General features: G+C 47.7%; 1 protein-coding gene across 3 annotated transcripts in view; it reads left to right on the top strand.

Moving 5' to 3' along the window:
* Positions 1-18,096, top strand: part of NRP2 (neuropilin 2) — an 89,002-nt gene that overhangs the window by 51,935 nt on the left and 18,971 nt on the right. For all 3 annotated transcript variants that reach the window (XM_032693998.1, XM_032693996.1, XM_032693999.1), the window contains exons 12-15: positions 1,885-2,037; positions 11,617-11,879; positions 13,927-14,023; positions 16,491-16,532. In XM_032693998.1, the coding sequence (XP_032549889.1) occupies positions 1,885-2,037; positions 11,617-11,879; positions 13,927-14,023; positions 16,491-16,532 (555 nt within the window). The remainder of the gene's footprint in view (positions 1-1,884; positions 2,038-11,616; positions 11,880-13,926; positions 14,024-16,490; positions 16,533-18,096) is intronic.

Below are 18,096 nucleotides of genomic sequence, written 5' to 3'. Positions count from 1 at the left end.
TGGAAGAGGCCAAATGTTAGTTTAGACTACATGCTGTGCTTGTTAAGAGCCGGTGCTTGGAGAGGGTAATCTTCTCTGCCTCAGATCCCTACCTGTACAAGCAGACATCATATTCTTCTGCTCCTTGCAAGGGCAGTGTGAGCATCTAAAGTTTGTGAAATGCTCAGATGAAGAGAAGAGGGCTTGGCAGAGCTGAGCAAGGTTAGTTGTACAGTGCAGTATGCAGGAGATGCACTCCCTTGGGCACAACAGCAGAGCCTGGGCCTCAGCACTGGAGCATTTACACAAGGACTTCAACAAGAATCTCACAAACTATCCTTTGAGATAGCTCCTAGGACTTCTGTCACTTCAGCTTTCAGTCCCAGAGGAAAAATTAATGGGTTTTTAAATAAATAAATAAATAAAAGAACATTAATTGGCTTTTTCACACCTCCCCTGGGGATTCTGCTGTAGTTTAGTTCTGGAAATGCAAGTTACAGAAGTAGCTCAAAGGGCCTGATTCTCATTGCTTTGCCTCAGTGATAAGCCTGTGTAACCCTGCAACCGTTGAGGCACTTGGAAAACTGCTGAGAGGAAATTTAGGCCAGTAATAGTCTCTGCAACAACAAGATTCCTGGGTGCAGTCCAGGGCAAGAGAGCAAGCAGAGTATGCTGTGGAGCGTGGAACCAACCTCCCTGTTAACTTCCCTCAGATTAAGCAACAATTTTCATTCTCATACTCCATGAAACAATGAGTGTGTTTCTCTGGACAATCAGATTTATGACAGCCAAATAGAAACAATGCTATTCTCCAGGGTATGAGAGATTGGAATAAAAGGATCCATGATCTCCATTGTTTTATTTTGGAGTGGGAGCATGTAAAAAAAAAGTCCTCTGCCCCTTGCAGCAAAGTTCCCTTGATGGCTATCACTGGAGTCACCTCCTTCTGGCTCTCTCTCACTTTGTGGGCACTGTGATTTAAAACTTCCTCTTTGCTCAGGAAAAACTTGGCCTATAATTAGGCTCAGACGTGCATGTCCGCTGAGTGCTTGGGATGGATTCAGGCCATTTCTGGAGCCTCCATGCCTTATGACTGCTTCCCTCAACCAAAGGAGCCAGCAGCTGGCTCACTGTTACATGCAGCCCCTGGCATGTGCCCGCCTGCCCACAGCCCTGTCTCTGCAGGAAAGCTCTCCAGAGCTTTCAAAGCTGTTGTCACAGGGGAATTAGCTCTGCTCCTGTTTCACAGATGAGAAGTTAAATGACTCTCCCAAAGACCATGTGGTGGGTCCATAGCAGAGCTAGAAATAGAGGCTGTCTCCTTTCACTCAGGATCCAAAAGCTTGAGCTCATGGTGGCCGCACATTTTCCCTGGTAGCGTTTCCACAAGAAGGTAGGAAGCGGTGAGTGACAGCTCTCCACATTGACAGACAGCTCCCGTCTGGTGCAAGTGGCTAGATCTGTCACTCAGGAGCTGGGTTTCTGGAGCACTTGAGATTTTCCTTTTGGAGTCAGAGCAGGAACTGCTGAGCACGGGGCACTCAGGAAGCACTCTTCCCTGACATTTAAAAAGGCATTTAATATTGACCACTTTAGGGGATGAAGAAAAGGTGCTTAGATTAGAGTCTGGAGGCATTTGGTACTTGCTTTTATATTTGCTTAGTTTGGTGGATTAGCCACAGGACGTGGTGTGAACATTTTGATGATGCAGAACTTAAGGCTGATCCTTGGAGCTGAGGAAGTGTGAGATAGGTTAAAAGCATCAGTATGAGTGAGATTTCATGCTTTCTTTGATATTGATGGCTTGCAAGCTATTTTAGTTTTCAGCTGGTTTTCAATAGCAACCCTTCATGGGTAGGTCATTTTTTAATCCAACTTTATTTTGCTTCTCTTTCTTTTTATAAGATTTCCAGCTCCCTGCAAACTTTAACTGCAACTTTGATCTTCCTGAAGACCTCTGTGGCTGGTCACACGACTTGGCAACTGGTTATACATGGTCTTTTCAGCCTACAAGCACCTGGATTGGCAACTCTGAACCAAGCCCTGAGACTGTGCCTGGTAAGATGGTTAATACCAAAGCAGGGAAGAGGGAGTTGATGGGGCTTTCTCCATGCGAACAGTATAAATGATTATTAAACAGCTATCATGAGTTTTGAAGGCTGTGCAGAGCTGAACGTTTTCTTTTATGGAAGCATTCAGATGCTTTGGTGTATGGTTTATGATTTATTTATAGCACTGTGACCACTGGCATTGAATTATTCCAACTGTCCTCTTGAGATAGCCTTGAATCCAGCAGTGGGTTTTGAACCCCCTGTGACTGTGAGGGTTAGCCCAGGCTTTCTTCCACATCCTCACCCAAATGTCTTCTGTAGGATCCAATGCTTTTTCCTCAGAATGCACTTCTTCCTCCCATATGTTACTCAGATTGCCCATAGTCTTCAGATATTCTGTACTCTGGGCTTGCATAGGCTAGATTTCAGTCTCCTCCAAGTGAAGGATTAGTTAAGCCCTAAGAATGCTGAAAATGCCATCTTCTTGCTGTTTGACTTTTTTCTCTTCCATACTTTGGAAGCAGAAGATTTTCATGAGTGCAGCAGAGCCTAATTTATGGAGGACCTCACTGAGATGTGCTGGCATGGGTTGGAAGGGAGCCTGCCTCTGGCAGTGTGGTTGATAGATCAACCACATTGATCAGCTTCACATCTTGGAACTCACCCTGAGACTAGTGCACTTTCCTTATCCCTCATTGACTTTGTGGCATGGTTGTCTTGAAGAACACTTGCCAGTTTCCTTATAACAGTAGACTGCGTCACTGTAGCATCACTTCACTATCAGTCACTGCCCGTGAAACTCAAGACTCCCCCCGGGGGAGCTGGCCGATCTTACCTGTCTTCAGCTCTGCCCTGATGCCCGGTGATTCCAGTGTCTGCATGTCATGCTCCCAGGGAGCCGTGCATGCTGTGGGCTCCTCCTCGCCCTCCCCTTGGTAAGGTTGAGTCTCGAGATGCAAACATTCAGGCGAACCTGTTAGCCACCTGGCAGAGTCGCTGGCCAGATTGGCAGTGCCGCCAGCCAGTTGGAAAGCCATGCAGCCAACACCTGGTAGGCAGTGCTAAAGAGGAAAATATGTATTCCAGAAACATATGGGAAGAGGAGAATCTGCTACATCTCCACACACAAATCACCCCCACACAAATGCACACATCATTTTTCTCTTCAGCTCCTGAGGTGCTCAGCTTTTTTCTAAGAGACACGGTAATGCTGTAAGTGCAGCCCATATGGACATCTGACGAATTCTTTGGCGTGACATAGGGACACAGTGTCTGCTATGGAGAAAAATATTTTCATATTTCAAGTGTTTATCTCTTCAGCATTTGAGTGCTTTAGAAGATTAATATCTGGAGCTCAGTGGAGCCTCAGGCAATAGGAGAGAACACTTACAGCCAGCCCCAGACTTAATAACCCTCCCCATCTCATTCTCTGTAATAATGTTTAATTAATATAAGTCTCCTGCAAGTAGGATAAAAATTACTTATTTTTATAACTCAGACTCAATTTTTCATTTCATTTCCTCTCCCCCGAGTCTCCCTACAATTAGTTGGCCATAGTTTCTTAGAAGACTCTGTTGTAGCCCAGGAGAGGCTGGTGCTGCCTCAGACAGCTCAGCATGCAGTTCTGTTTTTTACACTTCTTCTACTCTCTCTCCTTTTTCTCAGTTATGAATTGCAAGGTCTCATCACTGGGGCTGGGGCACGTTGTCCTGCTGAGTTCAGTAATCTGTTTTTGTGCAAGAGCTCTCCCTTACAGTGCTGTGCAGAGTCAGGCAGCAAAGCACTGTCGGGGTGCAGGCAGCTGCTCAGGCACTGCCGGCAAGTCACGGGCTGTACAGGCAGAGGAAGAGCACGAGGTAGTGGCTCCAGGAGGCTGAAGTGACTTGCCCATATCAGCAGAGGAAGTCAGCAGCAGACCCCAAGCACAGGCTGGGCAGTTGTCATTGGTGCTGCCATGGGATCTGCCTCCTGACTGGGTTGGGCAGGGCTGTGCCCTCCTGGCATCTCTGCCACTACCTTGCCCACACAGCACAGGGCTGCAGAGGGGTTGGGATACAAAGGTGTCACTGCCATGCCTCTCTTTGGTCCTGCTCTTAGAAATTAAGAAGGCATGACACAAAAGGAAGCAACTATTTGCTTTTTTCCTCCCCGCGCAGCTTTTAAAAGCGACTCTAGAGACGTGAAAAAGAGGCGATGCCAGCTCTTGGTGGGGACAGAATCAAAGTATTGTTTGGTTCACACTCCCCTATTCTTCCCCTGCCTTTCCCTTGTGCTCCCTCCAGCACTTTGTTTCTGCTTAGAAAATTCATGCTCAGACTCTAGGGAGCAAGGAATGAAAAGCTGTTGTTCGGGGTGGTCTTTACTTATGAATTCCCCACCCTGGGGTGAGCAGTTGGGTGAAGGAGAGCAGCTGTGCTTGGTTAGAGACAGGGCAAAAGCTAATAGGAACTCAAAGCTGCTGGAGCCCAATTTACCCTGATTTAAAGGTGCTGGCCCAGGCTAGAGGCCTGGCTGCCCCACAGTAGCAAGGAAGTGTGCTGTGCCTTTAAGAGCCATGTGGAATGTGTTTCTGCTTCTTTTGAAAATAGCAAAACAAAAATTAAAATTAAAAGGGAAAAAATAATAATGAAAGGAGGAGCCCTGGCTCAGTCTACATAAGAGAGAGGGGGAAGGAAATGACCATGGTGAAATATCCTCTGTGAGGCACTTGATTAGAAAAGTCTGCTGAGAGACAAGCCTGAATTCCTCAGATATCTCCCAATTTCGTTTTATGCGTTGTGTGCAATTCCTCCTTGTCTTTGGCACGGAGAACTTCTCAAGACTGACAAGACACCCACTGCTCTCATTCCACTATTTTTATTTCCAGGATACTCTTTCAGGCAGCTCTGCATTTCTTTTTTTAGCCCTGTGTTCCTTGGGCTCTTCGCACCATGGATTAACTCCAGCGTCCTTTCCTGCAGTCTCCCATTACACGTCTGGGGACCTCATTGGTGAAAGTGCACCCAAAGTGCCCAGCTCAGCAGAAGCCCAGCATGGTTCCAACTGCTACCTGCCCTTTGCAAGCCTAAAAAATAACACTGGCTCCCTTTTCCATGCCCCCACAGGAGATTGCCAGGATTTTTCCCTCTATGGACTTTAAGATGCTTCCCGTCCCTAGAAAGATTCCCCTTAGCTGCACCTAGCAAGCTTCAAGGAGCAACAAGTTCAGGTTTCAATGAGATTTCATCCCCCCTCCTGCTGCACGCAATGGCAGCATGCCATTGGTGTCAAGATAAAGGTCTTAAGACCTGAAAATAAATCTGAGTTGATAACTTGGGCACCTCAACTCTTCACCATCTTTGAATTTCACTGGAGTCTTGATCCTAAAGGGTGTAAAGATCCTGGGGTCATATCCTTAGGTGGCAGGTGTGATTGCATTGCTCTCAGTGATGCTACACTAATAAGCCAGCAGTGAAAAGCTGGAATGGGTGTGTTTTGCCTGGTTTTTTCCCTTCTCTTTTCTTGCAGTGCTTAAGCAAATACCTTGTGGTCCTAGAAGAGCACTGTGGGGTCTGCAGCTTTACCATGTACTGCTTCTCATTTGGGCGAGCACGGCGCCAGGGTCAGAGCCCTGGCAGTGTTGTGAATCCTGTGTTGTTTGGCTGTTGGCAGCTGTACATGCACACAAAAAAGGAAGCACTTTTAACCTTGCAGCTCTCCTGACCACACAGCTCTTGGGTTGGGCTGCAAAACCCACTGAGAGCTTCTCTTCTGGGCCAAAGCCTAGCTGCCTTTGAGGGTCAGGAATGCTGCTCATTTGGGTTGTGGGCAGTGCAGGGAAAGGTTTATTTGTTTCAAAGTGTTTTCAGCAGTGGAGTGTTTGTAGTGCTCTGAAATTTCGTAAGAGCTTATTTTTTAAGAGAAACAAATGTTGAGCTGGTTTTAAGCTGATGGTGACCCCTTTACCATTCTTGTATTTTTCCCATGGGATCTTTAAAAGGGAAAGTTTCATATTTTTCCTGCAGTCCATGAGAACTGCTGCCTGAAGGCCTTGATTCTACTGTGTCCAAACCAGCAGAAAGGTTTTCATGCTGTTAACAAGCAGGGCTGGACTAAACTGGGTCTGCACTTACTCTCATGAGAATCTCAGGGCTTGTGCCTTGGGGACACATTTTGACCTCAAGGGTCAATCCTTTCTCCTTTGAAGTAGGAGGGAGTTTTACATGTGGGGTAGTGTGAAAGTCAAGCACTTCTGTGCAGTGAGTGAGCAGCTGCACGCTGTGGGAAGGAGACCACATATCCAGCACTGTCTCGCCTCACTCCCCTCATGTGTGGTGCCGATTGCCTCTCAGCAAAGCTGTACAGGTCTCTCCAGACTCTTGTTTGCACAGTGAGGACAGCAAATGCTAAAAAGTCCTTTGTGCCCTGGCCACCTGCAGCACGGTAGAGCTGGGACACCCCAGCACCCAGCTCACAAGAGATTTGCTGAGTGTCAGCTGGGCTGTGGGAGTTCCCTGGCTGCAGGCTAGGGCTGGTCTGTGGCTGTCTTTGTGTCCATACTATCTTTCATGAGAGAAAGGGTTATATGGCCATGGTCTGTCCCTGCATTTCCAGCAAAGCTCTCACTCACTTGGGCTGGGCTGGAGGCAGAGGAGAAGAAACCATTCCTCTGGGGTCACCCATTTGTTCACTGTTTGCCTGAGTCTTTAGTCACTTTTTGGACCCAAACACCAGTGACACACACTGCCTAAAAAACCAGGCTGGAATGCTCTCTGGAAAGCAAGCCACCATCTCTCGAACCTTAGTGTGGGCACCACTTTGTCGCTTCACAGCAGTGCCTCAGCAGCCTGTGAGTCACAGAGCCTGATTTGGGAAAGCGTGTGCAAGCACGAGCAAGCAGCAATGAGCAGACTGTGCGGTGGAAGTGGCTGATGCCCTCAGTGGTGCATGCACAAACACTGGGCACAGGTGGGTCTGCACACACCCTTACATGTAGGGGCATGCAGGGTGCCAGCTGGGCTGCCAGAGGACGGAGGATGAAGCTCAGTGACAGGCAGCTCACTTAGCATAAACGTCAGGCTCTAATGGGCATTTGATTTGTCAGGGACACTGCGCCCTCCCTGTGCTCCTGTAGGACTCACAGTTGCACAGTGCTGTTGAGGATGTGAGGCTTAATTGAGAGGATGTAATGGCTGGTCCATTAGAAAGGCTTCAGAAAGCAGGCGGAAAGCTTGATTCTGGGCAAGTGTGGGGCTTTATGCCTTTTGAAGGACTGATTTAGAGACTGAAATGGCAAGGACTTGGCAGGCTAATTAACACATAATCAAAATTGAGGGGATTTTCCAGCAGACACAATGATCTAGTTAATATAAATATTAGCTTTATGGAGGATTGACTTCGTTTGGTAAACGAAAGTCTGTCATTGAGGAGAGGCCTGTTACTGAAATTACAGCAGCAGCCTTTTAAGGTGAATTTGCATGATTTGCCAAAAAAATTGAAAATACAATAACTATCCAATTTCAGTCTGCATATTCATGCAGCTGCCATTCCCTTGCTACCAGATCCCCTGAGGGGATCTGAGAGGATCTGCTTCCCAGGAATGGCAAAAGCTGATGCAGCCTCCAACTCACATGCCCCAGAAGAATGGCAGGATCAGGCCCCACTGGGATGTCCCCTTGGGTGTGACACAGCATGGTTAGGGTGGTATTTGGGGCTATGCAAGTAGCAAGACACTGCGTGGAGCAGTGTTGTAACCCATGGGATTTGACCCTCAAGAGGTGGCTGCTGTTGGAGTGTGGTGTTGCCACTAAAGCACGCTGTGAAATAAACTCTGCAATGAAGAAGAGTGCAGTGACCTTTGGAGGGACATAAGTGAAGGCAGTTCAGCGTGGTCCCTCCATGGGAGCGGCAGCTGTAATTCAACAATATCCAGTGAGGGGGAAATGTGGAGGGCATCTGAACACTCAATAGTTGCTTGTGTACTTGCTGCCCAACATGTTTTGCTGGAACACCTCCATATGTTCTGCTGAGATTCATGAGGGAGGGTGCTTTCGTTGGGAGAGAGGGTGAAACATGCAGGACCCAAGCACAGGCAGGCTGACCTTGCAGAGAGGGTGGCTGCTGTATCTTGTGCTTGCAGCCTGACCCAAACTGTGAGGCTTCATCCCCCGCTGCCCTTAATGTTCTCTCAGATGGCTTCCTAGCAGGAGGGGACAGGTGCGCCAAGAGGAAACCGTGTTGGGCAGATGGTTGGTTTGCAGAGCCCAGCTGGTGATTTATCCGGGACTCACTGCCATACACATACGAGGGGCTCTGCCGTCATCTGGCTGGGGTGGTTCCATGTTCACACTACTGGCTCCCCTACATCCAGATGATCCCATAAATCTTCCATGAGATTTATGCCATAGCCTCAGTTGCAAAAGAGTGGTAAAATGCCTGAGCAGGTTTGTCCTGCCTTTTTTTGAGCCAGTGCTTTGAACTACCAGTGCCAGTTCTGTGGGGGATATAGCTGTCGTGTTAGCTGGAATAGAGACTGCAAAGCAAAGTTCTGGGAAAGAGATTAAAATGCATTTCTGATCCTGGAAGAATTGATCAGCTCATCATTGCAAAGCTCCCTTCAAGTGTTTTAACAGGGAAAATCAGCCTTTCAGGTGCTTTCTGTGCCAAAGGCTTCCATCTACTCTATCAAACAGAGTGACTGCTGGAACCACCAGGCTCCCACATGCTGTTCCAACAATTAGCTCCACAGTGCCCTTATTCAGTCAGTCTCAGCAAATTCGTGGGGCTTTTCCGAAGGTCCAGCTAGCCATTAGAGTGATCCAGCCATTTCATCTTCAAATGACATAAAAAGTCATACCTGCTTGTGCTCAGCTTTTCGCTCCAGAAACTGGTACCAGGAGTGAGAGCATGTGGTGCCCAAACCCACTGCTACTTGCAGGGGAGCAGCTGGATTCATCACCTGAAGACTAAGCCTTTTTGCAGCCCTTGGGACTGCCAGTAGGTCCTGGAGATCTCTGTGGGCCCCAGCAAGAGTTGGGCAGGGAGCACAGGAGATGGAGGGTTCCCAAGGCTCTGAAAGATCCTGTGTGGCTGAGGGGAGCATTGGTTTTGGCTGCAGTTGAGGAGTTTCTTTGATTTTGCAGTCTGATAGGAATGGGAACAAACAGAAGGGCGGTGTCAACCCTGGCAGGAGGGATGTGATTCAGATGCACACAGGCTCTTTTGGTGAAGTGTCAGAGGCAGTGACACTGGGTCCCACCAGCTCCCAGGGTACAGACCATGGGAGGTGTCCAGCTGCAGAATTAGCATAGTCCCCCGAGGTCAGCTGTAGGCTTTGGGTGGATCTAAGGATGGCTCACATCCCTGCACTCAATCAGGCTGCCTAGGCAGTGGCACCAAAGGTTGGTCCTGAACGTTGAGGATCTGGATTTGATCATTCTTGAGCCTGGCTGGTGCTTTTATTAAAGATTTGCCTGTGAGACCATTTCAGCTGCGAGATAAGTGTCTGACCACAGTCTGATATTCTACCTTGTTTGTTGTTGCTGGTTTTTTCTTGTTGTTGCTTTTTTATTTGAAGAGGCTTGTAGTGAACTACAAAAAGAGGATTTTAATTCAGGAGACCTTGATGACTTATTATGCCTTATCGCTCCTTAGGCATGGAGTACAGCTTGTTCTTTTTTTTTCTTCCTCCACTTGTTTATCTCCCACATCTCCTCCTCCACTACTACCACTCTGAGGTAAATCACAAGAACACTCCTCCATTAGAGAACGGCATGGTACTTTTTCAAGTGATTTCACTCAAGAAGGAGTGGGCAAACATACTTTCATCTTTTTTTCTGCTACTGTTTGTTGGCGTAAAGTGCCAAGTGGCCCAGGTACATTTCACAGGTACTGGAAAATATTGCCAAAAAATGTTGCTCTTTCTTTATGTGGCCAGTCAGGGACAGATTTGTCCTTCACACAGTAAAATCAGTGAAAGTTCATAGGAGTGGATACACTGTTGAAATATGAAATACATCCCAGGAGTCGACTGTTGTCAAATATTCCTGTTGTCTTGTCCTAAATTTATTTTAGAAACCAACTCACAGTGGTTGGTTTCAGTTCTCTGGCAGTGACAAACTTGCAACAGGGCCAGGGCCATTGATAGATCTCCCTTGGGCTGGGATGTCATCTGATTGCTGAGCAGCAGCGAGGCCAGCTGCCGTTTCCTGGGTGGGACCTGTCTTTCAATGGATTCCAAGTTCAGGTCTCTCTGGTTTAAGTTTTGAAGGTGTTCTGAGTGTGCTCTGCAAACATTCTAAGTGCGGACACTGCTGTTCTTGCCATTGCTGTGGGCACTGAAACCGCCGAGGGAGCAGGGCAAGCAGGAGGCAAGCTGCTGTTCAGAGCTTTGCCCGTCAAGCACAGCAGGCTAAGAGATGGGGAAAGGAAGCAACAGACCCTTCATTGCAGTCCTGGGGCAGAGATAACCCTCCTAGGCTGTAGGAGGGCTGGCACATTCTGGCATGAAGCACCAGTGGCACTTGCCCACCGTCTAGCAAGGGCAAGTATGTGCATCCCTCTGTTGAGCAAAATACAAAATCCAGCAATATCTGTAGTTGACCTGTCTGTATTGCCTTGTACTGCAGGCACTGCAGTCAGAGCAACCCAAGGGACTCTGTCCTGATGTTGGTCATGATGGGGGGACAGGTAAGGATCACTTCAGCTTGACTTGGCTTTCAGTCTGTGCTAAGGGACTTCAGACATCCAAGCTGCAAATGGGAAACTCCTTGAGGAGGCTTCTCATCAGAGAGGGCTGGAAACCACTGATTCCAGATGAAGTCAGGTGTGCCCAGGGATTTGTATCCGTGGGCTTTTGCTGCTATTGGTATTCAGATCAAATATCTCCAGTTCCAGTCTCAGCCTTAAACTTCCCCTGGCATATCAGACGTATCAGATCTTCTCCCCAAGGATTGACAAAAAGCATGGCACAATTTAAATGTAGTATTAAAGGAAGTGAATCCTCTGCTGTATTTATTTTAAATACCTTCAAGTTTGCAACCACCCAGTCATCACCTGTGCATGGTTCACTCATTGGGACCACGTCCTTCCTCTGGGCTGTGCTTTAGGGGCTCTTTTCCTGTATTATGGAAAAACTGAGAGCCAGGGTTTAATTTTGTTGTGTGTATCCTCTAAACAAGAAGAGTTGTCAGCACCAGCATTTAGAAAAACCCACCTCAGGCTTGTTCACTGAGCGAGCTCCCAGAAGAATAATACACATACCTCCTGCCAGTGCAATTATTGTGGCATCACTTCTTCTGACAATAGCTTGCTCCTGCTCTTTAACTTCTCCTAATTATGTCAGTCTTCATCTTACCACTTTCTGGTTTTGCTGTTGGTCTCCTACCAGAGGGTGGTGGCTGGTGAGGGAAGTATGCTACTCAATGCCTTGCCTGGGCTGCACAGGGTGCAGCAGTGGCACAGCTGGATGAGCATACAGAGGGTGCTGGTGTGAGACCCCACTTCTGCAGGCATGGGGCTGCACTGCCAAAGCCACCTGGCAGGAGGTGAGACCCTTGTTGCCAGTGGCTGCAGAAAATAATATAATGGTGTTTTCCTCTCTGAACAGATGTCAAGAATTACCTGCAGCTGCAAAGCAGTGGAAGGCGGGAAGGACAGCGAGCCCGACTCATCAGCCCCACCATCTATCTGCCCCAGAGCGCTGTCTGCATGGTTTTCCAGTACCAGGCATGGGGCAGCAATGGGGTTATGCTACGGGTCTGGCGGGAAGCCAGCCAGGAGCACAAGGCACTGTGGGTCATCACAGAGGACCAAGGGGAGGAGTGGAGGGAAGGTCGCATCATCTTGCCAAGCTACGACATGGAGTACCGGGTAAGATGCTCAGGAAAGGTGTGCTAGGCCAGGTATACATCTACAGCATCTTGATTTCAGTGTTTCAGAGCCAGGGCCCGTTCATCATTAGGGACTGTGGCTGTTTTCATTGTGTTTCTCAAGTTACCATAGTAACTAAACGACAGTGTTTGTTATTCTGAGAGTGCCTGTCTTCTGCACAGACTTGGGCCTTTGTTCAGCCTGTTGCCTTTTATATTCCTCAGATCTCCCACTTTGCAAATACTCTCCCTTTTTTTTTTTTTCATTTTGTTTTGTGCATTTCCGCCCTCCAACTAAAGGTCATCAGATAGTCTGACCAGAGGCAGGCGTTCAGCTCTAGGGAGCAAACCCTGCAGCCAGGAGAAGTGGAAAGCTAGGAGGGAGCAGAGCCAGCTCTTAAGGGTGTCAGCAAACAGCCATTCTCCAGCCTCAGCTGCAAGTGCTGACATGGGAGAAGGAAGAGGGAACATGAGCTCATTTGTAATTCCGCTTCTCGGATACCATAGACCAGATCAGAGGGCTGGGTACAGTGCTGTGGGATCAAGGCCCTGTCCCACTGTCAGGAGGTCAGTGGAAGAGAAGGGATGAGCTGAAGGGAGGAAGGGAGCTGTGCTGCTCACCATGGCTGCCTGAGACCCTATGGCACAGCTGTACCAGCACCCCGTGGAGAGGCTGCTGCTTCCAGGAGCATCTTTGGCATGGTTAGCCCTTCTGGGCAGCGTGATGTTTGCCAGGGAGCCAGGGCTACTGTTGTCACTTGCTAATGAGCATCAGCACAGCATCCAGCACTCTCCAATGCAGAAGGAAATGTATTTGCAGGCTTGAGGCAGCATTTTAATGACCACCCTGCTGGGGAGCCATGCTCCAGCCAGATCCCAGCCCTGACTCTGACTAAGGGAACTGCAGCTGTCAGGCCACTGACCCCTCCAAACTGCTGCTTCCCATGTGGCTTGATGGCCCGAGGTTGGGACCCACAACTCAGACACTCCATCCCCTGCACAGTCAGATGCCTAGCCCTTCAGGGAGGTGTCCTCAGCAGGCTGATGTGGATCTCAGGCACTCCAGATAAAAGGGGGCACCTAATATGGGGAGAGGAAGTTTGTGAAATACATAGCCCTAGGAAATTATTTGGACCCTTAGAATCATAATATCACTAAGGTTGGAAAAGACAACCAAGATCATCAAGTCCAGCTGTTAACCCAGGCACCACCTTGTTCAGCATTAAAGCGTATCCTCAAGTGCCACATCCACATGCTTCCAGGGATGGTGATTCCACCACTTCCCTGAGCAGCCTATTCCAGTGCTTTGAGAGTAGGCGTGGAGGTATAAAGCAAAAGCTTTGCACTGGAGCTGCATGGCTAGTTTGCATATATGGGTTTGGCTTTTTAATAAAATACCAGTAAACACAATATGCCTATATAAGAATGATGGGCGCTGGCTGACTACTTTGTGTGTTAAACATGAATATATCAGCATTAGCTGAATAACAGCATCCTTATGTAAATACTGCAAGTGTCTCCGCTCAGCAGTTCTTAGAGCTAACGACTCTACTTATTTTCGTAAATATATTTTGCCTGTGATTAAGTAGGAATAAATTGACCCTTCTCCTCTAACATTTCAGTACTTCTTATGTAATGTTGCTGGGAACATCACTTTATGGTTAATGTAGCCGTGCATTTTGTGCCCTTCCCTTCCTTTTTCTGATCATAGCCTGGTTGATACCATGGGCCAAAGCTGCTGCTGCTGTAACTCAGTGTTGTGCCACTTGAACCATTTGTATAAGGGCCAGGGGGGTTCACTGAGTCTTTATTCCTTATGAGAAGCACTTAAGTGAACAAAATCAAGCCAAGTGCTGCCAGGTAAAGATCTCTCTGCCAAACCGATCCCTGCACATCAGATTTTCCTGTGGAAGGGGTGGCAGAGGCAGGGCAAGGAAGCAGGACTAGACTCAGGTGATCCACACGTATGCCCCCACTTTCCCTTGGGAGCAGCAACCACCCTCTGCTTCCCAGCTCATCATTAACATTTCTGTCCCAATTTCTCACAGATTGTGTTTGAGGGATTTATACGCAATGGCCACTCAGGAGAGCTCGCCCTCGATGACATCCGGCTCGGCACTGACATCCCGCTGGAGAACTGCATGGGTATGTGCTGCCTCCGGCCATGGGGTCAGGGATGGGGGTGGGGGAAGCTGGGGCTGGAAGGCCTTTGCTCACAAGGTGTCAGTGGGACACCTCTCCTCTGCTTGAGTTACCAGGAGTTTCTGGATATCAGCTGGGACATCCCTTGCCCATTAAAGAAATGAGGGGGACTCAGTCTCTGGGGGACAGGAGCTCTGCCTGCGTTGGTGTGAGAGGAAGGAAGCACGTCTCTTCCATGCAAAGCCAAAAGAGCAGCACTAACAGTTACTGGGGACTATTCTGTGTGATAAGGACATACACTGAACTTAAAAGGAAAGTGCTTGACAAAAGAAACCAGCTGTCAGTCAGCATTACATGCTTAGAGGGGCTGATGAGTTCAAAAGGAGTCTTCTCTAACAAGAAAGAAAATAGCAGAGGGGTTTTACAGCAACGTTAACAGAATAACAAAAGAAATTTTTGTCCTAGAATTCACTGTTCCTCAAACCAGGCCAAAAGCCAGGTGGAATAATTCAATGTAAAAGACAGAGAGGACTTGGAAAAAAAAAAAAAGAGCAAAAAAAAAGATGTGTCCAGCAGTTTGCTGGTGGAGCCCCGTCCCTACCCTTTTCCTCTAGCTGGCATGTCCATGCAGGCACTCTGATAGCTCTGGTTGCCATCTAGCTCGAGTGTGGATTTAGAGGTATCCCAGTGGATCATGGGACCAGCAGTTATCCAATTAGTGGGATCTGTGCTGAGACCCACCCACAGTAACTAGGTCCTACTCTTCTGCACAACCTGGGGGGGGCATGTTTTACTGCTAAACACCTGCAAGGTGTCTGACCCATCCTGAAGCCAATGGAAGAAGTCAGTGGAGCAGAGCCTCTCTCCCTTCTGGGCTTTGAAAGGCTCCATTCAAGGAAGCTGCTCTCCTCTCCCCCACCAAGGAAGGATCCCAGTGCCTCCTTACTCAAGCAAGACAAACACTCTTCAAAGAGGGGTTTCTCAGGGGAGGAAGCACCAGACAAACTGTGATTGAGAAAGGCTGGTCCCATGGCTTGCCATCGTGTGCAGGCAAGCAATGGCAAAGACAGTGCAGTAACCAGGATTGATAATAGAACAGAGGACTAGGACTGCCCCAGAGATGCTCTTGAGTGCTCAGTCCCAGTTTCTTTGATGCTTTGAACTCTGCTGGTCTCCCATCTGCCAAAGGAGCTAATACTTCAGATGTCAAATTCCCTGTATTTAAGGCTTTACTGTGGTGTTTTAATCCCTTGCCTTCTATGGCATTAAAGAGAAGCAAGACCAATGATTAACACTAATAGCATTTCCTATCTGACTTCTTTTGAGCTCAGCAATTCACCTGTCTCCAGGGTTACTGTATCTTGGGCCTCATGAACCTAAAGCTTAATATTTCCAAAACAAAAGCATTAATAAATTACAAAGTTTCAAGCATTGCCAGCCCTAAAAATAACACCAAACTGCTACACAAAATTATTTTTCCCAATCTAGGAAGTTGAATGTGGATCTTATAACCCATAAGGAACATTTGTTTCAGATCATTTCCAGCAAAGGGCTCCCACTGCAAACTTTAACATAACTAAGGGGTCATTTCCGATTTCACCAAAATAATAATGAAATGGTAGAGATGCAGTGCTGCTCTCTCTCTGTCAGAGCCATGAGAATAGCTGACTCCAGCACAGGCTACTGTCTTTTCAGACATAATCTTTGGAAGTAATCTGACTCCTTTTTAGCATGAAAGAACGCTAATAAGTCAAAATAATTTTTTCCTTTGACAAATGTGTCATTCGCATTTTGAACCCGAGTGATGATTTCCTAACACTCAGTCGAGCCAGTCTGCTTCTGTGACTCACAGGCATAATGCAGAAGTAATCTAAAAATAATCAGAAGCCTATTACTTCTGTGAGAAAGTAATCAGTAGTAAGTAGCGATTATTGCTTTTCAGATCCAGTAATTTGTAATAGGTTACTTCTTCAAAGTATCTAGAAAGAAGAAAAAAAATCACTTGCTTTTGTTTCTTGTCACTGTGAGATGGAGAGCAGCATGGCATCACTGCCCAGAAGTAACATAGTTCCCGTGTGAATAACAGTGCCAGAGTTGAGCCAGAAACCAAACCACTTCGGGAAATTTAGGGGGTTTCAGGGTTTCATCACTGGGCCAGGTGAGGCTTTGTCATTGGATGACTCAGCCCAGCCAGGATGGATCCAAATGACCTTCAACCTCAGACATATTTTTTCTTAAGTCTGCGTCTGAGTCGAAGCTTATTGCGTCTGGCTGGTCCCCAGCTGAGCTGGGTTTCTCCCCGTCCTGGTGAGGTTGGCTGGTTCTCTGTGCTGTTCCCATTGAGTGGCTTCTGTGGGGCACAGCCACATGCCTGCTCCACTTGGCCACTGCAGATCAGTAGAGAAATGAATGAGGGGCCTTCTGTGTCATACTCCCCTCTCTAATACTAGGTTTTGTTTCTCCTCTGCAGAACCCATCACGGCTTTCCCAGGTGAAAACTCGTACTTTCCAGGTAAAACTGCACTTCTCTCGGTGGTTTTATTCTGCTGGCATGGGCTTTTACATCGAAGGAAAGCAATGTGTGTGCTTGTACAAACAGCAAATGATCTGAGCACTGAAATGGCAAGTGTGTACTAAACCTCCCCCGCCACAGCAGCAGGAGGTGGCACCCTGTGACTCCTGCTAGGTGACAGGGCAGGCTAGCAGGCAAGTCCCCCTGTCTTGGGACTGAATAGCACTAGGAAACCATCACAAGAGGCACTCAGCCTCCTGAAGAGCAGCTAAGCTCAAAATGGGAAAGTTGAGGAGTAGTTTTCAAATGACTTAAATGAAAAAAAAGTAGCCAATTAAAGTGAAATCTGGTGGCAGTAACTCACACTGGGAAAGTGGTTCTCCAGTTCATAGATGGTCTGGCAGTGGTGGTGTTTGACATGCTGGTGATAGAAGGTGGGACCGGTCTGCTTGGAAGGGGAAAGGAGCTGGGAGGTAGAAGTGGGAGAGCAAACTGCCATGAGGAGCTCTGAAGGTGACAGTCAATAAAAGGAAGACAAGGTGAAATGGTGCATTTAATAGCTTAATACTAGCCTGGAGCACAGAAACCAGCATTTCTCTGATCAAACCTACAGAGTAAGAGAAAAGGTGAGGAACTCTGAAAAACTGCCTTTCCCCTTGAGCAGTCAGTAGGGATGCTGTTTGTCTTGCTCTGGGGTGGGAAAAGCTATCTGCTTTTGCAGAGAAGGTGAGTTTAGTCTGAGGGGGGTTCCCTGTGTTTTGATTTTGGATTTTGTTTTCCTGCCTGCCTTGTCAGCAATGTGTCTGAGGGTTTTGTTGTGATAAAGTTGGGGCTCCCCTTAACTTTAAAGTTGTTTTGTCAATTCAGTCAACATGCCCTTTGCTTTTGCTTGAACGTGATGTTCTTTCCCTCCCCTACTATGCTGGTGAACTGTAAGGTATGGCTGGACTCTACCCTAGAAGCAACTGCATTTCCGTGTGGGCAAAGCTGTCTCTCATGGGGTATGTGCAGTGGGATCTGTGGCAGTAAAGGAAAAGTAAACAAACTGAAGTCAACTCCATCCCTAGGGATGCAGGCTGTGGAGTGTTGCCAATGTGAGGGACGAGTGCAGGGTGTAACACTGTATTTTACAGTCACACCCATACTGTAACATCTAGGAATTTAGGTTTGCTTATTTATAGGCTGCTTATTGATCTGATATCCAGGCTTGTGACGTTACTGAAAAGCTGCTGCAGTATTCTCAGCTGACAGTTAAAGCCTCACAACCCTTCCTTACTTACATCGTTGCTCTGTGTTCTCCTAAGCCTGGTCTGGTATTTATTTTGTGAACACCATCCTTGTCTTTTGTTACATGTGTGTTATCTTCAGTTTGAACCTCTCTGGGTCCTCACACTGAGTCTGTTGTGAAGTGCTGCTAACTCATGTTGTTTCTTTTTCCTATCACCCCCTGCCCTGCTGCCTACGTGCCTCCATTTCCCCATCGTATTCCCCAGGGCACACTGGCTGGGTAACCACAGTGAGGTCCCTGAGCAGCACGGGCAGATGCTGTTACAGGCACACCTCC

This window comes from Chiroxiphia lanceolata, chromosome 7 (genome assembly GCF_009829145.1).
Source record: "Chiroxiphia lanceolata isolate bChiLan1 chromosome 7, bChiLan1.pri, whole genome shotgun sequence".
Classification (NCBI taxonomy): Eukaryota; Metazoa; Chordata; class Aves; order Passeriformes; family Pipridae; genus Chiroxiphia; species Chiroxiphia lanceolata.
This window is presented reverse-complemented; position numbering and strand designations above follow the sequence as displayed.